The sequence below is a fragment of the Lathamus discolor genome, chromosome 19, assembly GCF_037157495.1.
Source record: "Lathamus discolor isolate bLatDis1 chromosome 19, bLatDis1.hap1, whole genome shotgun sequence".
Classification (NCBI taxonomy): domain Eukaryota; kingdom Metazoa; phylum Chordata; class Aves; order Psittaciformes; family Psittacidae; genus Lathamus; species Lathamus discolor.
In genome coordinates, this window is record NC_088902.1 from 5,760,354 (window position 1) to 5,785,634 (window position 25,281).

At 57.2% G+C, this 25,281-nt stretch overlaps 2 protein-coding genes across 11 annotated transcripts; both read left to right on the forward strand.

Moving 5' to 3' along the window:
* The first annotated feature begins 2,310 nt into the window (after window positions 1-2,310).
* CDKN1A (cyclin dependent kinase inhibitor 1A) lies at window positions 2,311-6,867 on the forward strand. Of its 3 annotated transcripts, none has more exons than XM_065698526.1 (3): window positions 2,311-2,375; window positions 4,541-4,942; window positions 5,442-6,867. In XM_065698526.1, exons 2-3 carry the CDS (start codon window positions 4,549-4,551, stop codon window positions 5,489-5,491), a joined length of 444 nt encoding a protein of 147 aa, XP_065554598.1. In that variant the 5' UTR covers window positions 2,311-2,375; window positions 4,541-4,548; the 3' UTR covers window positions 5,492-6,867. The 3 variants fall into 3 exon arrangements, with proteins under 3 accessions (XP_065554598.1, XP_065554600.1, XP_065554597.1); XM_065698528.1 differs by lacking the exon at window positions 2,311-2,375 and adding an exon at window positions 2,605-3,106; XM_065698525.1 differs by lacking the exon at window positions 2,311-2,375 and having other exon boundaries at window positions 3,115-4,942.
* A 2,069-nt stretch (window positions 6,868-8,936) lies between these two features.
* Window positions 8,937-24,037, forward strand: RAB44 (RAB44, member RAS oncogene family). Of its 8 annotated transcripts, none has more exons than XM_065698292.1 (17): window positions 8,937-9,092; window positions 9,211-9,601; window positions 10,537-10,837; window positions 10,934-11,048; window positions 11,313-11,484; window positions 12,302-12,445; window positions 12,781-12,871; window positions 12,985-13,080; window positions 13,386-13,573; window positions 14,055-14,103; window positions 14,419-14,513; window positions 15,441-19,549; window positions 20,045-20,126; window positions 20,454-20,568; window positions 21,319-21,420; window positions 22,445-22,521; window positions 22,969-24,037. In XM_065698292.1, the coding sequence occupies exons 3-17, from the start codon at window positions 10,640-10,642 to the stop codon at window positions 23,054-23,056; spliced, it is 5,721 nt and encodes a 1,906-aa protein (XP_065554364.1). In that variant the 5' UTR covers window positions 8,937-9,092; window positions 9,211-9,601; window positions 10,537-10,639; the 3' UTR covers window positions 23,057-24,037. The 8 variants fall into 8 exon arrangements, with proteins under 8 accessions (XP_065554364.1, XP_065554365.1, XP_065554363.1 ...); XM_065698293.1 differs by having other exon boundaries at window positions 10,567-10,837; XM_065698291.1 differs by having other exon boundaries at window positions 9,211-9,517.
* The last annotated feature ends 1,244 nt before the right edge of the window (window positions 24,038-25,281 follow it).

Below are 25,281 nucleotides of genomic sequence, written 5' to 3' on the forward strand. Positions count from 1 at the left end.
CAATGCTGGTCCGCAGCCAGAGCTCCCCAGCTCCGAGGAAGAGGAGCAAGAGCCGAGTTCGCACCAACCAGAAACCTGCATCCCCCCATCCAGGGCACAGGGACTGGACCTCCCCCCCCCTCCCCAGGAACCACAGGGGGAACCACAGAGTTGCTTCCCTAAGGGAAAACCTGCGCCTGGTTTGTTTTGTCCCTGGATTTGCCCTGGAATGAGGCCCCCCTGTGTAAGCGGGGACATTCCCATCACCGGGCTGGGCGCTGTGTGTCGCGTCACTTCTCTTTTGAAGCCCTGCTCTTGCATCAGTGGGGCTGGGGCTGGCTGTGGTTGCCCAATCGAGGCCACTCCCTCCCACCACTGCGGGCGCCCATTTGAAAAGCTGCCGGGTCCGACAGTCCCATTCCCTTCTCCATATTTGGGAAGCGCCCTTCATCCCCCCGACGGAGCTGCTTTAAGCGCTGAGCATCCCCTTAGCAAAAGCTGCTTCACCCGGGGGTCCCAGCTTGAAGCTGGAGGCTGCGCTGACCCCGGGGAGATGCCCACAGCACTGGGGATGGTGCCGGGTTTCCCATTGGTGCCAGGCGCATCCTTCCGCATCCAGAGGGAGCGAAGCAGGGAACTGCAGCGGGAGTAGCGCGGGGGGTTGGTGAGGGGATGATCCATCTCTGCGCAGCGCCACATCCAGCCCTCCGCAATGCGGCTCCGAAAGCTGCTCCGTGCCACCAAGACGAAAAATCATTCCCTCATGGAAACACCCCTGTGGGAAAGGGCTATTCCAGCTCGCCCCCTCCTCTTCCTGCGTGTTATGAATGGAAAACCAGGAGGGATTTGGGAGCATTTGGCTCCAGACCTCAGCTTTCCAGTATGGATCTTCTGCACTGTGTAATCCTCATTTAGGATGTTTTCACACTCCCCATCCTCCTTCCCCCTTTCCTTCACATCGCACCGTGCCCATCCGGAGGCAGAGAGCAGCGACCCAAACACAAGCACCTTGGCCCAGCGCCATGAGCTGTGGCCAGCGATGGCAAACGCTGCTGCAGCACACGGCAACCTCCAGCCAGACATGCCCGAACGTATTCCCCAGCTGCTGGGGCCGGTGGGAAGCTGCTGGTCCAGCTGGGAAGCGCACGGGGGTGGGTGCGTGCCAAGGGTCCTGCTCAGCACCGCGGCTCCAGAGGCCTTTGAGGGTGCCTGGCACTGCCAAGGGACCACTTAAACAGGGTCTTTGTCCCCTGGAAGGGAGCTGCCACTGCTGCTGCTCCACGGGAGTTCGTTGTGGTTGCAGCCCTGTGGGGGTGATGCCCTCGGTGCCCGCGCAGTTTATGCCGTGCTGGGAGGGGGATGCAGAGCACAGCCCCCCATGCGTGCTGGCACCGAGGGCACCAGCCTGTGCTCTGCGGGGCAGGGGCGGACCCATGGGCCAGGCGCAGGGGCTGGTGCCCTCCAGCCTCACAGGTGAACCCCAGCAGAAGCTGCTCTGGGTTCACCCCTGCCTGTGGACTCGGGTGCATTTTCCAGACAAGCCGCAGATCCCCCCAGATGCTGCCCGCGGGCTCCTGCAGGACATGCATGGGCTTGTTCCCTGCCCGGCCTGAGACCAGCAGCTCCTTCCCAAGGCACTTTGCTCTGGCCACAGCTGGAAAAGCAGAGCCAGGGCCTGTGGAGAAAACCCGGGGGGAGACCAGAGCAGCCCATGGGACAGGGGAGCATCATCCCGGGGTGGGCACCCAACGGGGCCGAGTCACCCCTTCCTTAATCCATGGTGCCCCTTCCCACAGGCACTCCGTGGGCAGGAAAGCCCGGGTCGGGGAATGCCCCCTGCTCCGGCCAAAGTGCTGCTTTATGGGGCTCCTGGGGGCACCCTGTACCTCTTGACGGCGGGTCCCTGTATCCTCTAAGGGGCAGGTGTCTCCATCCCCTGAGGTGAGGGTCGCTGCAACCCCCTAGGAAAGGACTCCCCGTATCCCCCGATGGGGGAAGTCCCTGCACCCCCTCCTAGGAAGGGGTTCCCTGTATCCCTGCTGTCCTTCCGTTCCCCTCGGAAGGGCTCCCCGGCACTCCCTGACGGGGGGATCTCTGCGCCCCTCCTAGGGAAGGTTTCCTGCACCTCCTCACGGGGGATCCCTGCATCCGCTGCTGCCGGCTCCCTGCACCCCGTAGCACGGGGGTCCCAGTCTCCCCGGGGAGTGGGGTCCCGGCGCTGCCCTCTCCCCACTTTCGTCCCCGCCAAGAACGGGAGCCGGGATTCAGGGGGCAGGCACCGGCCTGGGCGGGGCGGGGAAAGCCCGGTGGGAGCGGGGAGCAGCGGCGAGGCCCCGCCCCGCGGCCGGTATAAAGAAGGGCGGAGAGCCCCGGCTGCCGGGAGACGCGACGCGGCGGTGAGTGCGGCGGGGCCGGGCCGGGCGGGGGCAGCCGCGGCTCCGCTCGCTCCGTGCCCGCCGCCGGGGCGGTGCCGCCGGCCCGGGGCTGCGGAGCGGGGGAAGCGCTCAGCGGGAGCGGGCGGCGGCTCCGCCCCGGGGGCCGCGGCCGCAGCGCTGCGGGGGGAGCGGGGCCGCGGGGCGGGGGTGCCCGGGCGGGGGGCGGGAGGGCCGGGCCGTGCTCGCCCCCTGGCGGTGCGGGAGCGCAGCGGGCGCGGCCCCGCCGCGGAGCATCCCCCGTGGCTGCGCGGGGCTCCGGAGCCGCCGCGGAGCCCCCGGGCCCGTCGGTGCCGTGAGAGAGGCGTTCTCGGCGCCTGGCCCCGGGTCACGGCGGCGCCGGGCGCGGGGCTGCAGCTCCTCCTGCACGCAGCCCTTCCCCGACTGGTGCGACTGGTCCTGGGTGCTGCAGGTGCCTGCGGGGGGGTGATGGTCCACCCTGGGTGTGCCCTCCTCAGGGCGAGGCTCCAGCACAGCCCCGCACCTGCAGCACCTCCCTGATGGAGTCTTGGGGCTCTCGGATGAGGTGTGGGAGCCCCGCAGCTCTGCAGAGGCAGCTGCAGGTGATGCCGGCCCGTGGAGGGGACGGTGGCCAGGGGCTGCTCCTTCCCTTCTGGTGGCCGCGGCCATCTGCGGCCATGAGCTGGGGTGAAGCTGTTGTCTCGAGGCTCCAGGCGGCATCTGAGGAGTAGGAGGTTGGTGCCCGACAAGGCCGGGGGGGCTGCGGGGTGCCTGGTCAGGGTGTCAAAGCCCGTCCCCTGCCTGCTCTCTGCCAGGGCTTGCCTGGACATGCCGGGACTTGCCCCGCAGTGAGGTCACCCTGCCCGTGCTCCGCCTGCCACCGCATAGGAAGCTGGATTTCTATTTTTACCCGGGATGCTCTGTCTGGGTGGGGAGCGGGGTCAGGCTGGGGCAGGGCAGAGGGGCTGGGTGGCCAAAGGGATGGATGTGGGGCACCTCCTGCCCCGGGCTGGAGGCTCTCCAGTGCCCGCTGGCGTGTCTGGGAATGGGGGTGCGGAGTTAGGGCAGAATCTTTCCTGCAGGAGGCTGAGCCCCCATCTCTGGGGATGTCTGGGGCTGGGGGCAAGCCTGGGAGTCTGGTGTGGGCCATAAGGAAGGTGGTCTTGCATGCTGTTTTTTGTGAATCTGGTTTAAAGCATAGGTTGGCTTATATTAGAAGGGAGCCTAAAGCTCCTCCAGCTCCAACCCCTGCCACGGGCAGGGACCCCTTCCACTGGAGCAGCTTGCTCCAAGCCCCTGTGTCCAACCTGGCCTTGAGCACTGCCAGGGATGGGGCAGCCACAGCTTCTCTGGGCACCCCGTGCAAGGTTCAGTGCTGGTCAAACAGGGTCAAGCCTTAGCTCCAAAAGCCACTGCGTCCCAGAGCGTTGCTTGCTCTGCTCTGTGACAACGTTCCTCATGGCAGCGGGCGGTCTGGGGGGGGGAGCTCTGCCACTCCCTGCCAGGGTCAAGGCTTTTGGCACTGATCTGAAGGAAAACAAAACCAAGCACAAGCAGGGTTGTGTCTCTGGTTACCCAACAGCTTCTTGCAGATTAGGAGGGTGGTTGACAGTGGTCAAGCTTGTGGCATGTTCCTGCAGTTGCTCAAAAGGCTCCTTTGCCACTGAGCCTGGGTTCTGGAGGTGAAGAAATGAGTTAGAAAACCATCCTGTTGCTTCACTTGCCCATGTGCCAACTCGCCTTGTGCCTGTGTGAAGGGGAATGAAGCAGGTTGTGATGGAACCAGTGGCAGCATCAATGCTGAATGCTCTGCCCTGGCAGGGCTTTACTTGCTGGAGGAGGGACCATCGCTGTGTGCACCTTCCCCATCCGTCTGCAGCATTCCTTGGATGACGGACTTGATGATTTTAAGGGTCTTTTCCAACCTGGTTTGGTTCTGTACCAGGCTGTGTTTGACCTCGGTCATGCTCAAGCCTCTGAGACCCCACCAAAACCCCAGAGCAGCACTGGGCAGATGGGGGTTCCCTGCACGCTGCCTCAGTGCAGAGCCCAGCCCTGGTTGTCTCACCTTGGTTACCGCGTGTGTTGCTCTGGTAGAGCATGTGCTGGCCCTCGGGCTTGCTCGTGGCGTGTCCAACACCCCAGTCACTTGCTCTGTTCCCTCCCAGCCACCACCATGCCCCTGTCTCAGAGCAAGGCCGGGCAGATGCCATGCAACAGCAAGGTCTGCAGGAACCTCTTCGGCCCCGTGGACCACCAGCAGCTCCAGCACGACTTTGAGAGCCTGTTGAAGCAGAACCTGGAAGAAGCTCAGCAGCGCTGGAACTTTGACTTTGAGACGGAGACTCCCTTGGAAGGACACTTCAAGTGGGAGAGGGTTTTCCTGCCTGAGGAGCTGCCCCAGGAGGTCCACAGCCTGGTCAGGGCCACCAGCAGCAAGAGCAGGAGCTCCTTGGTCCCCTCCAATGAGCACCTTGGCAGGATTTGCCCCGAGGGATCTCAGCAGAGCTCGGGGGTTTACAGGGCTGGTGCCCCGCGGAGCTTGAAGCGTGGGCAGGCCACCATCAAAGGTGAGTGCTGCAGGCGGGGGGCACCCTGGGGCTGTGCTGTGGTAGGGACAGATGGAGGGAGCTTGAATGTGAGAGCCCTGCCTGCCTCCTGGGCATGGGAAGGGACCACCTTCCACTGCCCCTCTCCTGGGCGAGCAGAGCCCATCTTCCGGGGGTAAGGCTGCAAACTGGGTGTCTTTTGGATGCTGGGGGTTAGGCAGGGCCCCTATATTGGGCTTGTGGGGTTTAAAACTGAGGGTGCCCCAAAATAGTTGTTCACCGTCAGCTGCCATGGTCTGACCCTGTCCTGTAAGATTAGGGCCTGGAGTGGAAGTGCAGGTGAGACCAAACAGAAGAGGTAGTGGCCAGCTCTTCTCTTCAGGGTCTTTGGGGGTGGCTGTAAGATGGAGCCCGCCTGGGCTGGGTTCTGGGGGGCTTTCCTGGGGGCACCTCCCTCTTCCTGCCCCATTGCTTCCAATAGGCTGGAGGCACTTCCCAACCCTCTCTTTCTGCCCTCTAGACTTCTACCACTCCAAGCGAAGGATCATCCCTGAGAAGCCCAAGCCATGACATGGTGCTCGGCTCCTCTGCCATCGGGGACAGCTGCTGATGTTCCCTGGGGGTGTCCGTGGCTCTTTCCCCCCACTCTGTACTGTGTAAGCTGTCTATGAAGCAATGTAGAGTCTGTAGTTCCCTATTTATGAGTAGTCTGGGGTCCTGAGGGACCTTCACTGTGTGCAATGTATGAGTAGCCCATGTTGTGGCTTGTCGCTACAACAGAGGGGATGGAGGAGAACTGAAAGGGGCCTGATGGCACTAAGGCTTTACCCTGCCTGTGGAGAAGAAAGTGTGTCCTTTGCCCAGCATTGGTGGGACCAAGCATCATCCTTGCACCATCTTCCTGTCCAGCTGTGGTCCTCCTGCCTGGTGGCTGGCCATGGGGGACACTTGTGTGTCCCCAGCCACTTGGCGGCCCCAGGTATCCTTAAGAAAGGGTCCCTGATGTAGATTGCAGAGCTCTGGGACAGCCTGACCAGAGGACACCCCAGCTGCTGCACATAGTGGTGACCTTCTTCCCAGCAGGATGGACCCAGCAGTGTCAAGGCCTTGTCCATGCGTGTAAGAGTGATGCAGGGGCTGCCTGGGAGAGGAAACGCTGTTCCCTGGACAGCCCTTCCTTGGGGTGACTCACGGGTGGTGTCACCCGTCAGACAGGCTGCAGATGGTGACAGAGCTGCTGGAGGTCCCCAGTGCTGTGCTCATTGCAGGACCAACGCTGCCTGTGGGAGGCTTTGGGGTCCCCTGGATGCCGCTGACCCAAGCCTCCCCTTCCCGTCCTTGGCTTGTTGAGTGGTGCTGCTTGCCCTTGTGTTCCTGCCTCTTTCAACACTGACACTGGGCTGGGGAGCTCCCGTTCCTGCTGTTGGCTTGCTCTAGGACAGAGTCCTGCTCCCCAGCAGGGATGATACTGAAAGAAGAAATTGTAGCTTTTTTTTTTTTTTTGCCTGTTTTCCTGGACTTTTTCCTCCTTTGGGGCTGGGGTGGGGAGAAGACCCTCACCTGGCTCTGCAGAGCGAGTGGCTTCAGTCACCTCTGGGACCAAGGGATGTCCTGGAGCGAGGGCTGCTCTGTTCCAGCGCCGAAGGGCCAGTCCCTGCTCTTGAGGGACTCAACACTGTCAGGTCTCAGCACTTTCACAGGGGTCATCTCCTGCTCTGCTGGATTTGGACTCTGGAAACTGGTGCAAGATGGTTCCAGGTAGAAAAGGGCCAGGGTCAACCTCCCGCCTTGCACCACGATGCACTTTGCTGTCAGTGAAGCTGGCGAGCTCCCAGCACTAAATGTTTATTTATATAAAAAAGGCTATTAACTATGTGGGGGAAGGGAAGATACCTGTTTGACTCCCAGTGTTAACTCTGAATAAACACTCGCCTCGTGTATGGGAACTGGTGTCTCTGGTTGATGGGAATGACTGTGCTGGGGTTGGGGTGGCTGCAGCCAGCATGGGAAGGGGCTGCTGCAGTCCTGGGTGCCTCCTGCAGCATGAGGGGTCAGAGCAGGGGGTTGAGGAGCTGTGTGAGGGCTGAGAGGGGTAAAACCTCACCACAACCCATGCGCTTAACCCTGCTCCTGGTGCAGGCCTGGTGCTGCCACCATGTACCCAGTAGCAGCTTGTGTGGGATCTCCCTGTGGGAATGCAGGCTCCTCTGCTGCCTTCATTGTTCCCATTCCCTGCTGTGATGCTGCATTTCTGCTTCCAGCCCTCTGCACTGTCTTATGGGGCAAATAGCCATTAGCCATGGGCAAGCTGGTCACATCCTTCTCCTCTAAAGGGGTCCTGGGTGCCCAGGCCAGTGAATGACTTTGTGCTGTGGGACCCAGGCAAGCAACAGCATGTGGAGGCACTGCAGATAAAACATGACAGCGAGCCTCAGGTGGCACTGAAATTTGTTGCTGGGGCTGGGGTTCTCTGGGAGACAGGGATGCCTCCACCATCAGCTGCTTCCAAGGCTGAGCAAGACTCGTACGTGGGCTGTGGGATCAAGTTAGGGTTAACGTGAGAAATCATGGAATGGTTTGGGTTGAAGGGACCTTAAAGCTCCTCCAGCTCCAACCCCTGCCACGGGTAGGGCCCCCTTCCACTGGAGCAGCTTGCTCCAAGCCCCTGTGTCCAACCTGGCCTTGAGCACTGCCAGGGATGGGGCAGCCACAGCTTCTCTGGGCACCCTGTGCCAGCGCCTCAGCACCCTCACAGGGAACAGCTTCTGCCTTAGATCCAACCTGAACTTCCCCTGTTCCAGTCTGAACCCATCACCCCTTGTCCTGTCACTGCAGTCCCTGATGAAGAGCCCCTCTCCAGCATCCAGCATCCAGACCCCCTTCAGAGCCTGGAAGCTGCTCTGAGGTCTCCACGCAGTTTCTCTTCCCCAGGCTGAACAGCCCCAGTGCTCTCAGCCTGTCTTTGTATGGGAGGTGTTCCAGGCCCATAAATGCCCTCATTTGCAGAGGATCCAGGGGAATACAAAGGTTTGATGGTGACAACCTTGTGCATTGTTCAACCGAGGGTCTCTCAAGCCTCTGCGCTTGTGTTGGGTGACCCCACACATGCCGGCGCCCCTTGAGATGCTTGCAGATCACGATCACGCAGCCTTTTAGCTGCTGCTGAGTCAAGCCCTCCAGATTTAGCCCTTTTAATCTCTTCCATTTACGTCAGCCCCCTCTGCTGTCACCTCCTGTCTGTCAGAGCAGTGGTGATGGAGGAAGTGACAAATAAATCAGCAGATACCCCTTTGTCGCTGTGCGTGGGGCTCTGAGCACAGCCCAGGCCTGCCTCTGCTGTGCAAGAGGGAGCTTGGCATCTAGGTTTGGAGTTTGCACCCGCATGGGAGATTCCAGCCCTGCACAGCCTCTCCCAGTGGGGAGGACTGTGTGCGTGCCCAGCTCTGGGGACACAAAGTGGTGATGGGCTTCCTGCAGCTGAGCAATGGATGGCAAGCTTGTGCTTCCAGGTTGTGTTTTGCTGCTCTCCCATCCCAGCCGCAGCACAGAGCAAGGATGCTCGGGTTCGCACTGTGGGGCTGAGAGGAGGGTCAGGTTCTTCTCCTCTTTTCCCCACTATGTTCAATCCCAAGACCTGCCGACTTCTCCCTGGGGCTGGGAAAAGGGCTCTTGGCACTGCAGAGCTGGAGCAGCAGCACCTGAGCTGCTTCCTCAGGTGGAAGAGCAGCAGAGCAGGGCTGGGCCGTGGCTGTGGGTGCGATGGGGCAGGGCACTGGTGCAGCCGGTTCCCAGCAAGGGATTGAACCAGTTTAGATGGGGAGAGTCAGGCACCTCCTGCCCCGGGAGCTCAGCCCTGTGCTGGGAGCTCGGGGGTTAGTTCTGGTTATAACCTAAGGTTATTGGTTGGATTTCCCCTTGTTAGGATCTTTTCCCTATTTTGCAGTTAAAGGAGAGCAAAAATGCTCATACCCCACCTAATTCCCCTGTCCCCTTGCAAACCAGTGGGTGCAATCCGTGGGCAGTCAGTGGGTTTGGTGCTGGCTTTAAAGCCCAGTTAATGATTCCAACAGGAGCCTTGGAAAACCCACCAGTGTGAGCAGCACAGTGGGATGAGCTCCGAACCCTGGGGCTGAAGAGCCTCTGTGGGTTGTGATGCGTGCAGGTTTGTCCCGTAAGTAGGATGCTGTATATGTGGGTTATAGAGAGTCTTGTAGTTTGGGTTATTTGGCCTCTTAAAATACCACTTGCTATTTCTCTGCTGCTTTTCCCCTGCCCCAACCACCCTCCAGACCACTGCAAGCAAGGAAAGGATGAGGATGGCTGCTGTGATTCCCGATGACGCCAGTGGTGCCTTCGCAGAGCTGCTTTGGGATCTGGGGGGCTTGGGAGGCTGCTGACCCTCCAGATGGGCCCTTCCTGCACCCTGCTTGCAACGCAGCAAACAGGAAACGTGTGAGCACCGGCAGTTGAGTGTAACCCAGAGCGGAAAGTGCCTTGAGTAAGAGCAAGAGAGCACAGGAGCAGCATCCCCCGGCCCCGGGCGCTTCACTGCTGCGGGCACCCAAAACTGAGGGTCCCTCTCGGCCAGAGGGGAAGGTGAGATCTGGTGCCCCAGGGAGGGCTCCTGCAGCACCTCGAGAACAAGAAGAGCGAGGAAAGGAAGGGGTTTTCTCGCTGTTGGTGAGCTGGGGGGGGGCTGCCTCTGGGGGGACTGTGGCTGATGGCCCTTTACTGATGGCTGGGAGCAGCGTGGGGTGTTCCGGAGGGGATCAGGTCCCTGGGAGTCGGTGATGCCGTGGGCTGGGGGGGTGCGTGGTTCCCATCCCACCCACCCTGCTTGTTCTGTGCCTCTGCTATGGCTGTGCTGGGTTGGAGCAGGTAACTGGGGGATTCCTCATGCTTTAAACAACCCCAGTGCCCCCCAGAGCTCCCACTTCTGCTGTCTTAGTGGCTGGCACCACCATAAAGGCACACGGTCTCTGTCCACCCCCTCTTCCCCCCCGCCAAGGATCCTGTAGGACTCCAGCAGCTCCACAAGGCCCTCTTGATTTAAGGGGATGTTTTGGGGGCCTATTCCTGTGTTTCCAATGCAGGCTGGAGCAGCCGTGGGTCTCTCCAGGCTGGGAGCAGAAAGTGGGGCTGCAGCATGGCCCCACTCTGCGTCACAGCTCCCCATAGCTGTGGTTTGGCTTTGCCCTGCAGAGAACAACCCCTCATGGGCCCAGTGGCTGTTGGTGAGGCTGCCGTCACCCCGGCTTCCTGAAGCCCTCCCCAGCTCTCACACAGCTCCCGAGGTGACTCACGGCTGTGAAAGCTGGGGAAGGGCAACCAAAAGCTGCTGCTGGGCTCTGAGAAGGCAGCTGGGACCCAGCCCCTTCTGCCCAGCATTGCTGTGGCTGCTCCTTTGCTGGTGCCACCTCCTGGGTTTCCCCTGGGTGCCCGTGCCCTGCGCATCCTCCACGGGAGATGTGGGATGGGAGGTGGCAGGAGGAGGTGCTCACCCAGTGGGTGCTGGGCTCGCAGCCGTTGCTTGCTCTGGTCGAGGCTCCGTCTGTGCTGCGCTGCTCTTCCTATTGCCAAACCCAGGGGCCCTTTACAGCAAAGTGCATTTCCAGCTCAATCCCTCGCCACCATCTCCTGCCAAGGTCTCCAGCAAGCAGGAGCTGGCCAAGGATCAAGAACCATCAGTGTCCCCTGGACAGGACGGAGCTGGGGCCCATGGCCGAGCGCCGGGCAGGCACCAAGAGCCGGCGCTTGGGCTCCAGCCGACGCAAGGGCTTTGGTGAGGCACCCGCAGCAGCCCCCAGCCCCAGCAAGGAGCCGCCGTGGGCAGCTGAAATAGTGCAGAGGGTGCAGGAGCTCCTCAAGGAGCAGGACAAGGACCAGGCGGGGTTCGTCAGCCGCTCGGACATACAGGTAAGGGACGGGGGTGTCTCCTCGGGTCAGATGCTGCTGGGGCGGGTGGAGAATGGGTGATGGGAGGGGTGTTCCCCTGCTTTGCTTTGTTCTTAGGAACTGCAGGAGGAAGATCTCCCATGCAGCACGGAGGAGCTGGAGCTCGTCTTTGATGGGCTGGATGCAGCCGGCACCGGGCGGTTGAGAACTGAGGATTTCACTTTTGGACTCTGTAAGTGCCGGCACGACGCCTCCAAGCTGACCCTGGACGTGGTCCTACAGCTTTCCCAGGGGATATCTGAAACACCGCCCTTGCTGGGTGGCGGAGGATGGCCTGAAAGTTGTCCCTACGTCCAGGTCTCATCTCATGGCTCCCCTAGTGAGAGGTCCTCTTGTGCCAGAATGGCTTCATCGAAGCCATGGGGTGGGGAGTGCTGGGTTTTGGCTTTGCACCAACCCTGGCCTGGCACTGAGGGTTTGGGGTCTCTGTTGACAGGGCAGTTCCTGAGCTCCCAGAAAGCTGCCAGGGACCATCGCCGGCGGAAAACAGCATCCCGGAGGGTCCGCTTGGTCCTTCCCAGCCCGGCCCTGGAGGAGGTGGACAGTGAGGAGCGGAGGCAGTTCTCTGCCTTTATGAACCAGTTGGGCACGGACAGCATCTCTGAGGGGTAAGCCGCCCTGGTTAGCACCCATGGGTGTCCTGCTGGATGAGGTAGACAGGGAAAGGCTTGGGCAGGAGTGAGGGAGTGAGCCCAGAAATGACCTGGAGGTGCCTTTGGCCCCAGGACAGGATCATGCTCACCCCAGTGCTCATCTGTCACCCAGGACCATGCATCCTTAAGAGTGTGAGCTGAATCATGGAATGAACCAGGCTGGAAAAGCCCTTTCAGCCCATCCAGTCCAACCCTTACCCCAGCACTGCCAAGGCCACCTCTAACCCATGGCACTGAGGCCTTGTCTCCACGCTGTGTGAACACTCGCAGGGCCGGTGCCTGCAGCCCTGCCCTGGGCAGCCTGTTCCAATGCCTGAGCACCCTCTGGGGCAGGAATTGTTCCTCAGCTCCATCTAAACCTGCCCTGGGGCAGCTTGAGGCCATTTCCTCTTGTCCCATCCCTTGTTCCTTGGGAGCAGAGCCCAGCCCCTCCTGGCTCCATCCTCCTGTCAGGCACTTGTAGGGAGCCATCAGGTCCCCCCTGAGCCTTCTCTTCTCCATCTGAACCCCCCAGGTCCCTCAGCCGTTCCCCTTCACCGCTGGGCTCCAGGCCCTGCACCAGCTCCGCTGCCCTTCTCTGGCCCCGCTCCAGCCCCTCGATGTCTCTCTCTTAGTGAGGGTCCCAGAGGTGAACACAGGATTCGAGGTGCAGCCTCACCAGTGCCCAGTGCAGGGGGACTCAGTACCCCACATGCTGACCCAGGGCCCCATAGCTGGCCTGGTTTGGGGGGGGTTGAGGCAGTTTCACCACAAAACACCCTTCTCCCTGCAGACAGGAGATCTGGGAGCTCTGGCGGAAGCTCCGACAGGATGAACCCCAGCTCCTGGACAACCAGGAGGACTTTGTGGCCAAGATGAGGCACCACATCCAGGAAGTGAGGAGCAAGAAAGAGGCTTTGGAGGAGACCCTGAACAAGTGAGTCAGCCCTGGGCAGTGGAGAGGGATGGGACGGGAAGGATGGGGCCAGGGCCAGGGCCACCCAAAGAGGGAGAAACCTGGGTGTTCCCAGCAACTCCATCAGCGGCTGGAGCAGCGGTTTCACAGGGAGCTGCCGTTTGGGGTCGGGCTCCCTCTGCAGTCACACACGGGACGGCCAAAGCGCTGGAGCCAGACTGCGGGGCGCATCCTTGCTGGGAGAGCCCCTCCGGGCAAGCCCTGCTGCAGCCCGCGGGCAATGTGGGGGCCCAGGGGCCGGCACCCGCAGCAGCAGGGTCTGATCGCCCAGCCCTTGGCCCCGCTGTCCCCGGCAGGCGCGTGGCCGAGCACGGCAAGGAGGTGCAGCGGCTCTGCGGGGCTCTGGAGCAGCGGATCCAGCGGGAGCAGCAGCGGCTGGAGCAGGAGGTGGGTCCCCGGCTGCTCCGCTCCCGTCACTGCCCGCCCCAGGAGGGGCCCAGCTCCCCCCCGGCAGCTCCCAGGCGGGTCAGTGGGTGCTAATGTCCTTGCTGCCATCCCAGAGCATGGCCCCGAGCCCCCAGCGTGCTGCGGAGCTCCAGCGAATGCTGGACGCCAGCGAGAAGGAGGTGCAGCGCCTGGTCACAGAGCAGCTGGAGGTGAGCCGGCCCCAACTCCCGGTCCCCCTTCATGCATACGGGCTCTCCGGCCTGGGCCGTAGCAGCAGCACTGTGCTGTAGAGCTGAGCCCAGACCGTCCCCACCAGTTCCTGATGCAGGTTGTCACATAGAGCCTCCATCACCACTTCTGCTGCCCCTATCCCCACTCTCCTTTCCATCCCCAAAGGATCCAGGCTGGGTTTCCCCCCCCCACGGCCCCAGGTCTAGAGGAGCTGCGTGTCCATCAGTTCCCTTTCTGCACGGGGGTCCTGGCAGGTCTCAGTGTCCTTGTTACCATCCCACAGCTGGAGACACGGTGCCACAGCCTCCGCAGCACGCAGGAAGCTGCCAGCACCGAGAACTGGCAGCTGGAGGAGAGCAAGCGGGTGCTGGAGCAGCACCTTCAGCACCTCCACCAGCAGCTCCGGCAGACCCACGGGCGCCTGCGGGCAGCGAGGGCTGCGGTGGCTTGGGAGCACGTGGAGGAGCCCGGGTGAGTGGCTGAGTGACCATCATACCCCTGTGCACACACGTGGTTTCCTCCTGGGGGTTATTGCTGTCTGATGGGTCTCAGGCTTCACAGAGCTTTGGTGGTCTCCACAGTGCAGAGTAGAATCACAGCTTCATAGAATCAACCAGGTTTGAAAAGACTTTTAGGATCTTCAAGTCCAGCCGTTCCCCAGGCCACCGCTCAAGCATGTCACTGAGGGCCTCATCTACATGGTTTGTGAATACATCACGGCTTGGTGCGAAAAGCATCAGCAAAAAGCCAGGTCTATCATCACCGTGTCTCTGAGGGCAGTGCCCACAAAGATGGGGATGTCCCTACTCAGAAAGACCTAACCAGCACTGATCCAAAAGCTGTCCTGCTTCAGCCCAACACTGCTTGTGGGGCTGAGGACAGCCTGGGGCAGGGGTGGATGCGGTGGAGAGGATGCAACTGCCATTTTGACCCCTGTTCTCTGTGTTTGCAGGGACAGAGCAGTGGCAGAGCTGCCCAGCGAGACACCCACGTCCCCACAGGTACTTCAGCTGGGATTTGGGGTCTTCGCTGGGGATGGGATGAGGTGTCCATGCTCCAGAGCATTGTGTGGTTTGGGATCATTGGGAACCCCAAGAGCACAGGGTGCTTCTGCAGCAGGGGCAGTGCCTCCCCTAAAAGCTTTTTCACTGGGTCAATATGGTGCCATAGAGATGTGTGGGAAGGGGGGGGGGGAGGCACCCCCAAAATTCTTGTAGGTACATCTCAATACCTGCTGGAGAGCTCAGCATTGTTCCAGGTGGGTATACTCCCTCATCAAGCACTTTTCTCTCTTCTTCCCACCCTGTTTACCGCAGATGAGTCCGGAGCAGAGCAAGAAGTACCACTCTGAGATGCAGACCAGGGAGGGGTCCCAGAGCAGCGAGCCCAAAGCCAAGAGCATCCACCAAGTGTAAGGGGTCCTGGGTAACGCCTGCTGCTTCAGTTGTGCCCCTGAGATCTGCAAGTCCTCCTCCCACCCCTGGCAGACACCATGTTCAGTCCTTTCAGTGTTCCTTTCCCTCCCACCCATCTGAAGATCAGGTTCCTTCACAGAATCCCAGACTGGTTTGGGTTGGAAGGGACCTCAAAGCTCCTCCCACTCCAACCCCTGCCATGGGCAGGGACCCCTTCCACTGGAGCAGCTTGCTCCAAGCCCCTGTGTCCAACCTGGCCTTGAGCACTGCCAGGGATGGGGCAGCCACAGCTTCTCTGGGCACCCTGTGCCAGCGCCTCAGCACCCTCACAGGGAACAGCTTCTGCCTAAGAGCTCATCTCAGTCTCCCCTTGGGCAGGTTCAAGCCATTCCCCTTGGCCTGTCCCTACAGGCCCTTGTCCCAAGCCCCTCTCCAGGTTCCCTGCAGCCCCTTTAGGCACTGGAGCTGCTCTCAGGTCTCCCCTTCAGGAGCCTTCTCTTCTCCAGGCTGCCCCAGCCCAGCTCTCTCAGCCTGGCTCCAGAGCAGAGCTGCTCCAGCCCTCGCAGCATCAAGAGCTAACCCCAGCTTGTCACCCTGCATCACTCCCTTGGCCCAGGCACTGGCTGTATCTGGCTGAAAGTTTCCTTTTCATCTCCATTAATGTGAACATGGAGCCTGGGAAGGGACACGCTTACTTCCCAGGCAGGATATGGACATGGATTTGGCTCCCTGGGTGGGCATCCCCGTTTCCCCTGTCACCATCACTGCCTGTGCAAACCTCCAGTATCCCCAGAGGGTCAATAAAACTGGGTCTGGAGAGGGATGGGGTGAGGTGGCAGAGCAGAGACCCCCTGGTACTGGCCCAGAAGGATGGGAAGGAGCTGGGGACTGAGCTGACCCTCCCCATTTTCTGCCCTTTCCAGGGTCTGGGAAATGCTGCCTGCAGAAATCAGCCTTTTGGGAGCCCCGCAGGGGGCGAGCTCTGTGGAAGAAGGCCCCTTCCCGGAATCTCTGAAAGAGGAACACTTCTCTGAGCAGAGCTCTTTGCTAAGAGAGATGGACGATGCAACAGCAGCTCTGAGCAACCAGCTGAAGCCACAGGCACCAGGTGCACCCCCTGCTCCAGCAAAAGCTGCACATCACCCCCAGGATGATGCTGAGCCCCAGGTGGGGCTGGAGGAAGCCAGAGCACATGGAACAACCCCCAGGGTGCAACAAGAGACCCTCTCTGGTCATGTTGGTCACGGGGTGTTTGAAGGAGACATGGAAGAAGGACCAGGCACAGCTCCAGATGTGCCACAGGCTGGTGCGTCCACGGGAGCTGGGCACCACAGGGCTCAGGAGCCAGAGCAGGGAGAGGAGGAACAAAGGATGTTATTCCCACAAGGAAAGGGTGGTGGTGTGAAGGAGGTGATGCTAAAGGTGGCAGAGCATCTCCAGGGAGCACTGGGAGAGAACACGGAGGCAGGAGAGCAGGTGCTGAGGGAGGTGGAGGGAGCAGGATGGATGCAGGAAAGAACAAGCTGGGAAAAGGCACAGCTCCTGGGAAAAGCTGAGGAAGCATCATTAAGCCAGGGAGAGAACCTGGAGGCAGGTCTGGGGTCACCAGGGGCTGGGGAGGCAGGACTGGTTGTGCAACAGTGCCTTGGCATGGAGGAGCTTCACTCAGCTGCAGCTCAGCCCCGGGGCACGGGGCTGGGGGAAGAGGCTCAGCCACCACTGGGACTCTCCAAGGAACTGGAACTGAAGCCAGGAGAGCTCCTGGAGCCAGAGCCACCGCCCCAGGGTGAGGCACGAATAGGAGCAGCCCAGGGGCACAGTGTCCTTCCCGACGTGACTGTGGCTCCTGGCCCCGGGATGCTGGAGGAAGATCCTGTCAGTGCAGAGGCGAAGCTCCAGGGAGAGACCTTGGGTGCTGAGGTGCTTCCAGCCCAAGCTCAGCGTGGAGCTGGAGCTGGGGAAAGGGAGGTGCACGTAGCACAGGGTGAGTGTGCAAGGGGGGATGCAGAGCAGGGCGGGAGTGTCGGTGCAGAGGTGCCCGTACCAGTGGTGCTGGAAGGGGGAGCAGGAACAGATGTGCCACCGCTGGAGGCGCAGAGCAGCAGAGCCAGCGGGCAGCTGCGAGCAGAGGTGGAGGCAGCTCTGCAGCCATGGGTTGAAGCTGGCTCCCCGGGGACAAAGCAGGGAGGGAGCGTGGCTGCAGATGTGCAGCCACTGGAGCGGAGTGATCGACCAGAGCTAGGGCTGGGGGAGGACATGGGCGCTGCTGTGGTGCATGGCGAGGGTCCTTCCCCAGTAGAAATGTCTCTGGGGAGCCCAGACCTGCGTGGGCTCTTCCCAGTTAAGGCTCAGGCACTGGAAATGGTGGAGGCAAAGGACTCCTGGGCAGATACGCAGCTACATAGGAGTTTCAGTCCAGAAACACCCCAGGGAGAGGAGGGTCATACAGTGGTACACCTCCTGGAGGAGGATGAGGATGGTGCACAAGAGCAGAATGAGCACGGGTTGTCACAGGAGCCTGTGCTTGATCCACAGGGAGCAGGATTTGGGCAGGGAGAGGGGGCCGCTGCAGGCGTGCAGCCACAAGAGGATGCTGAAAGCCTGGACAGCCTGGAGGACCAGAGCACTGGTGCAAGTGTGCAGGTGCTTTCAGAGATGGATGAGGTCAAAGTGACCCCAGGAGGGAGCACAGAGGCAGATCTGCAGCTGCTGAGTGAGGTCAGCTCCCTGGCTACAGAGCAGGGAGGGAGCATGGTTCCAGGTGTGCAACCTCTGGATCAGGTCGATAAAGCAGATTTAGTGGAAACAGAGGGAGAGGATTCCACAGCAAATGTAGAGCTGCATGGGGGTCCTACTATTGAAACCCTCCATGGAGGTGAACACCATGCAGCCTTGCAGCCTTTGGAGGAGGATGAGGATGGGGAAGAGGGGCAGAGTGAGTGTGGGCTGCCACACGAGCCTGTGCTTCACCCCAATGGAGTGGCCATCAGGCAGGGAGAAGGGACTGCTGCAGGCGTGCAGCCATGGGAGGAGGCTGAAAGCCTGGACAGCCTGGAGGACCAGAGCACTGATGCAAGTGTGCAGGTGCTTGCAGAGATGGATGAGGTCGAAGTGACCCCAGGAAGGAGCGCAGAGGCAGATCTGCAGCTCTGGAGCGAGGTCAGCTCCCCAGGGACAGAGCAGGGAGGGAACGTATCTCCAGATGTGCCAGATGTGCAAACCCTGGATCAGGTCGGTAAAGCAAAGTTAGTGGAAATGGAGGCAGAGGACTGGGCAGACATGGAGCTGTATAGGGGTCCCAGCCCAGAAACAGCCCAGGAAGGGGGGGACCAGGCAGCCCTACATCACTTGGAGGAGACTGAGGATGGTGCACAAGAGCAGGGTAAGAGTGGGCTGCCACAGGAGCCTGTGCTTCACCGCCATGGGGTGAGGCAAGGAGAAAAGGCTGGTGCAGATGTGCAGCCCCATTCAGAGGCTGTAATCCTGGACACGCTGGAGGCTCAGAGCACTGCTGCAAATGTGCAGCCTCTTGCAGAAGTGGAGGAGCTTGAACTGACCCCAGAGGCAGATCAGCAGCTCCTGAGTGACGTCAGCCCCTTGGATACAGAGCAGGGAGGGAGCGTGGCTCCAGATGTGCAACCTCCTTATCAGGTCGATAAAGCAGAGTTACTGGAAACGGAGGCAGAACACTGGGCAGACATGGAGCTGTGTGGGGGTCACAGCCCAGAAACACCCCAGGGAGGGGGGTACCATGCAGCCATGCAGCTTGTGGAAGAGGATGAGAATGGGGAAGAAGGGCAGGGTGAACACGGGCTGCAACAGGAGTGTGTGCTTGATCTGCAGGGAGCAGGATTTGGACAGGGAGACGGGGCTGCTGCGGGTGTGCAGGCACAGGACAAGGCTGTAATCCTGGGTGGGCTGGAGGCCCAGAGCACTGATAAGAGTGTGCAGCCACTGACAGGGCCAGAGGAACTCAGAGCAAGCTCAGGAGGGATCCCAAAGGCAAACGTGGGTGCAGCTGGGATGCAGGAAGGGGAGCAGAGCCACACTCCAGGCTCAGATGTAGCTCACACCGCAGAAGGGTGCAGGGAAGCTGCTGGTGCTCATGTGTCCCCTCCAGCTCGTATCCCCTCCATTTCGTATCCTGAGTGTGCCGCTGCTCCCAAGGCTCCTGGTGTGGTAGCAAAGCTGGGAGCTCTCACTGGTCCTGATGGACAGATCCTTGAGGATACCCACACATTGGAATTACCACAGGGAGAGAGGGCTGCTGCAGAGGGGAGACCTCTGAATGGAGCTCAAGGTCTGGAAGTGGGGCAGGGAGAGAGGCTGGAGGCAGGGGTGAGGAGTTTAGTGGAAACTCAGGCTCTAGGGCTAAAGAAGGGCCATGATGATGGTGCATCTGCACCAGCCTTCCCAGTCTCCAAGGTGCCATTAGAGATCAGCACACTAAAGCTGGAAGCAATGATGCAGGAGGGTGTTCTCGTTCCAGATGTGCGGCTGTTAGGTGCTTCAGGACAGGCAGCCCAAAGCGAGCTCCAGGAGCAGGTCTCAGCACAGGCAGAGAAGCCACCACACACGATGGAAACAGAGAAGGCAGCTGCTGGACCTGCTGAGCTTCCAAAACAAGAGTTGGCACCAGCATCACCCCTTCACACAAGGGTCCTACAGGAAGAAGATGCTGGGAATGATCAGTTGGGGACAGTCTTTGGAGGCAGCTCGCTGTGGGATGCCGCCAGCATGCAGCCTCAAAGGCAGTCACTGGGAGAACAGAGCAAAGACCTTGATGTTGATCAATGGAAGAAGCAGGAGGCTGGAAATAAAATGAGCCAGGAAGGCGAGCCAAGCCCAGGAGAGCCAGGGAATGTTGCTGCAGATGGGGCAAGAATTGCCCCAAGGGGTTCTCCTAAAGCCCCCCTGGACCCAGATCACCTCTACAACGTGCTGTTTGTTGGGGACTCCCATGTGGGCAAAACATCATTCCTGTACCGGCTGCATGCCGACACCTTCAACCCGCACCTCACCGCCACTGTAGGTAGGTCTCCTCCAGCTTCTCTCCAGCACAGCTCTGCACCCGCTTGGGTCTCTATTGCAATTCCCTTTCCTCCACCCCACAAGCTCCTGGTGATCATTACAGGCATGTTACAGCTCACATCAGATGTGCTACACAACCTGTCAGCAAGGACCAAATAGGAGCGCTGACTTAACACACCTGGATGCTCTGCAGCAGGTGATGCTGGTCCTTGTTGCTCACTCTAGGGCACCTGTACCAGTGTCCCTAGTGCTTTTCTCTCTGCTTGGCCTTTCATCTCTATTCTCCTCTCTTAACCAACCTGGTTTTATTCATCAGGAGATGAGAGACCTTCCCCAAACCCCAGCCATTAAAGATCAAAAAGTCAGAGGTTCACTTGAGTCTAGCCCCCTTGTGCTGCAACCTCAGGTCATACCTGCACCATGTGCCTTGTCCATCCATCTCCTGTCACAGGAATGAACTCTATAGTACGGAGAGATCCCTTTTTGTGTCTCCTAGGACTGGATTATCAGGTGAAAAGCTTTGTAGTGGACAACAAGTGCTTTGCTCTCCGCCTGTGGGACTCAGCTGGTCAAGAAAGGTGAGTGCTGAGCTGTCTGCTTACAGAGAGCAATCTCTGGTGTTCCTTATTCTGGTAGTTTGGAAGATATGGATGTTCTTGGCTCTGCTAAGCTAAGGAGGATTGTTTAAGGACAGACTCTGTATGGTACATGGTGTGATAGAGCGTAATAAAGGAAGTAATTAAGATAAAAATAAGCATCAGGCTGCTCGTGTGGCCTCTGTGACCAACATAGGAGCAAAATCTGGGTTTGCCTTTATTATACACATGCTTTCCCATCGGGATTCCGTATTTCTTCTAGGGAAAACCTCCTCAGACCATATCAATGACCATTTAAAATGCACACAGGTACCACAGCATCACCAAGCAGTTCTTCCGGAAGGCGGATGGGGTTGTGCTGATGTACGATATCACATCCGAGTATTCCTTCTTGGACGTGCAGTACTGGCTGAGCTGCATCCAGGTGGGTGAAGCAGGAAAACCTCGTCCTGTCCCCAAGGTCTTGGAAGTGGAGGTGACTCTGAGATCAGTGTTTTCTCCCCTTGACCTCTGCCACTGGTTAGGGATGGACATCTTGGGCTGACCAAACCCTTTTTAAAGAGCATTCTGCTTTGGTTTTGGTTAAAAATAGTTTTTCTTGGAGGATTTAAATTCAGATAGTGACGATTTCACATTTTCCACATTTGTTTCCTAGGGTAATTTGTTAATAGCAACATGATGATAATGATCAACTTCAATTCAAAAGCACTGCAGAGGATTGAAAGTGATTTTGATAGCACTTATAAATCAAGAATAGTCCCCTTTGAGTCCTGGGAAATGGGAGGTAACTCGTGTCTTATTAGAAACTGCTTGGCAGAGATTTCCAGTCAAGTACAAAATCAGTGTTTAAAACACCAGAACAAAACAGGATGTCACCTTGCTCAGCACCTGTAAATCCCAGGCAGGGCATCTCTGGAGGGTTCCTGAAATTGGACACAAAGTGAACTCATCCAATGCTCTGCCCTTTAATAGACCAGGTTAGATGATTTAATAGCAAAAATAAAATCCCTTTCTTAAATGCTGTTAAACTCATTTAAGAATTTAAGGTTTTGGTATCAGCCCAAATCTGTGGGCATCCTTCACACTGCTCCAGGATGTATCTAGACAGTGTGGCCGGCTTTGATCCAAAGGAGGTTGAGATGTGCTCCTGATCCTACCCTCTTTAATTGCCCAGGAAGGAGCAGAAGATGGAGTCGCTATTCTGCTTCTTGGGAACAAAACTGACTGTGCTGCAGAGAGACAGGTCCCTATGGAGCAGGGGGAACGCCTGGCCAAGGTAGGTGCATGGCACTGCTAAAGCATGTGTCCACCCAGGTTAGACAAGGACAGCTAAGGGTGGATTCCACCAGCCTGGGGACACAGAGAAAGGCTGAAGTCCTTACCTTACCCGTCATGCATTGGTGGTCATCAAAGTGATCTCTGAACCCATCTTCCACCCTTCTCTTCCTTGCTTTCTCCTTGTCATCTTAGTTCTGACTCAGCACCACCCCAGTAAAACAGCTTATGGAGCTGGATCTATAAATGAAAACGTTTTCAGCTCTGCTTCTCTTGGCTGTGAAGTGTCACAAATCTTCCCAGCATCATGCATATTATAAAACCACCAAATTATTCTGGTTTAATGATATGAAATGCTTAAAGTACAATTAATCCCTTCCAATGCAGATGGCTAATAAAAAATAAGGTGAGAACAATCTCACCTTTACCAACCTAAATTTTATGGGATTTGGGCCAGTATCCAGTGACCAGTTTTCATAGAATCCCAGACTGGTTTGGGTTGGAAGGGACCTTAAAGCTCCTCCAGCTCCAACCCCTGCCACGGGCAGGGACACCTTCCACCCCTGTGTCCAACCTGGTCTTGAGCACTGCCAGGGATGGGGCAGCCACAGCTTCTCTGGGCACCCTGTGCCAGCGCCTCACCACCCTCACAGGGGAGAATTTACAGGTTTCACAAATGAAGACGGTAGGACAAGGGATAGATGATTTTTCCCCCAAAGCAGTCACTGTCAGGCACAAAAGACCTGGGACCATGCAGTTACATCTCCATATTTGCTCCACTAACCAGAGGGCATCACATCACATTCTGTCCGCCTTTTCCTTGGTATTAAAAATTGGTGTTGCAGCTACCAGAAAAGCTGGATTTCACCCTAATATTCCTGTAAATAAGTTACTGAGTCATTTGTTTCCTTGAGTCCCTCCTATTTCCCCTGTGACTGTCCTGTGGCTATTTACTCATTTGCTCCCATATTAAGCTATTCAGGTGCAAGAATATTACATTTCTATGTGTGCTCTCTGTCTTCCAGGAGCATCAGCTCATGTTTTATGAATGCAGTGCTGCCTCCGGCCACAACATCTCCGAGTCCATGGTCAGCTTGATCAGGTGAGGTGTGTGCTCGGATTTTGCCAGCTCTCCTGATTTTAATGGGCTCCTTTGCTACTTTTTTAACTCCAAATGCTGGTGTGTTTGTGTCACCGGAGACTCCATGTGCCCAAATATCAGGGAAAACTCAGAACAGCATGTGCATGGCTGGGATGAGCTGGAGGTAAGTGCTGAAAGATGTGTCCTGAATTGATAAGAGATCAATAAAACCCTTTTCAGGATGCTGCTGATTTCTCTCTTGGTTGACAGACAATAAATTCTGTCTGTAACTTGATTGAGGCTGGCATTTTTAGCAGAGCCCATGGTTCTCAAATCGTGCTGAGCTTGAAGGCTCCTAACTCCTTTCATTTGTGCTGAGCCCCTCTCGACAATGCTTGTCAAGACAAATAGCACAGAAATACAAAATATGGGGAAAATACTTGACTAATTTGCTTCCTTTTCTCCCAGGTTGCTCAAAGTTAATGAGGATAAACTGAAAAATAAGGCAGAAGAAGTACCAAAGCTACCCCAGAAGAAAAAGAGCTGCTGCTGGTGATGGAGAGACCCCCCCACTGTGATCTGAAACTGCAGTGACAGACAGAAAAGCATAAAGATAGCCTTCAGACACCATCTCTGCTCCCCATGTGTCTGCCTGGCCTCATGTCCCTCAGATGCTGAGAGCAAAAGTCGCTGTGGAGGAGTGGCTGTTACCTGTCCCCTTCCCTGCTCACCTCCTGCCACCATGCCAGAGGACAGGAGCCCTTGTAAATACTTGTTGGGAAACTTTATTGCTTTCTTTTGGAGACAAAAAATGGGCTATGGAAAGAGCCAGAATAGGAAATTAGATGGATCTGAGATGCTGGAATGATATTGGAAGCAGCAGGGAGGAAAACCAAGTCTTGGGATGAAAGACATAAATACCAGGAGTCACCAAAGGCTGGTGTGTAAAACAGGGGGTTTAGGGCTGCTGGCGCTGCTGTGTGGTGGTGTCTTTTGCTCTGGCTTTGCAATCTGATCTGGAACAATGAAATATGGAATATATCCTAAATGCACTTCTAACTCCCTGCAGTTAGGCAAGGTAAAGTTAAGTTTTTCTCTTTCCTGGTTTATTGTGCCAGTGAACAGTAATGGGTCCTGACAGAAAACTGCTAAAAACTGCTTAAAACAAATGTAAAACCTCCAAGAACACGTCCAGGATAATAGAAAGAGCACTGGGATGGTGGAATGTATGAGCAGGTAAATACTTGCAGGAGCTCTTTTCATTGCATTGCCTCCAGAGCAGATATTTGCGCTATTGCAGATCTCAGGGTGAGGAGGGCAGAGCAAGCTGCTGCACCCGCCCTTCTACACTGGGGTGGCTTCTGTATGAAGTACTGAATTGGGGTCAAAAAGAAAACCCAGTTTGAAAAACCTAAACAAGCACATTTCAAGGGGGTTTTAATTCTTTTTCTTTCTACAGCTTCATGCAGAGAACTGTATTTTTTTGCAGAGAAAGGCATAGAGCCTGAATAAATAAAATGACAACTGTTGTGTTTTAGTGGTTTCCTGTGTTACAGGTGTCGCCTTGTCCTTCAGCAAGGAGAGGTATTTACGGACCGTGCTTTCATGCAGATTTGGGGGAAATAGTTCTGCTCAGATGGGTTTGCCTTTTCGTGACATTATTATTGATATGTACATTATGACAGAGCAGAATAGCAGCCAGTTTCTGCTTTATAACAATACAGTGACAACAAGTGTTGGTTTCCTAATAACACTATATGCTAAAGAAAAGGATATCATTCTGCATGTTTCTGACTGTTATAGCTCAGCTTCCTCAGGAAACAAGGCTTAGGAGCTCCTGCTGCCCATGTATTTGTATCTGTTGGTACAAAAGTTCCTGGTGGGGAGCAATTGCAAAGCTCTGAGATGTTGTGACTTGTGTGAATAAAGGCCTGAGTAACTGAGACTAATTAATACCCCATTGATGCAAAAATTGCAGTTTAAGGTTAGTCTCTATCAAGACAAACCTCCATGGGAGAGACCTGCAGGGCACAGAGCCAGGTGAGAGCAGACTTCTTGGTTCTGCTGCTCACAGAATTACCTCTTCAAAACGGGCCAGCTCTGTGTGATACCCGAAAGTACTCAGTGGAAACGACACTGATTTCTAGATGGAGATGGACCAAGCTCATGCTCGGAAAGATCAGGGTTATGAGCTTCTCCAGGTAGGGTACAACTTTGCAATGATGCAGGAACTGATGAGTCATTTTGGGATGAGTTATCTCCTCTGCTTGCCCCATCTCAGTGTTGCCTCTGTACTACTGAAGCTCCCATCCCATCCCCTAAATGTCTTCCCCTGGCTGCTCCTAACCAAAAGCCATCCTCCCTTGGCTCTGTTGTTGAACGACCCTCTTTTCTTAATGCAATATATTTATACCCCCATTCCATATCAGGCTTTACCATATTTCATTATTGAGATATTTTACTGATGAGCAGTGGGAGCAGCCTGAAGATCACAGCTCCTCAGGAAGAGTTCCTCAGCTGAGAGGAGCCTGGGTTCAGTATTCGGGGGATCTTACTGGCTTTTTTTTTACTGGTGTTTGGGCCCATCTTCACTATTTCTGCTTTTCTGGTTTGTCTTTAAATAATATAAGTCCAAGCACACTTTGCCAAAGCTGAATTCATACAGAGTGGTTTGGGTTGGAAGGGACCTTAAAGCTCACCCAAGTCCAACCCCTGCCATGAGCAGGGACCCCTTCCACTGTAGCAGCTTGCTCCAAGCCCCTGTGTCCAACCTGGCCTTGA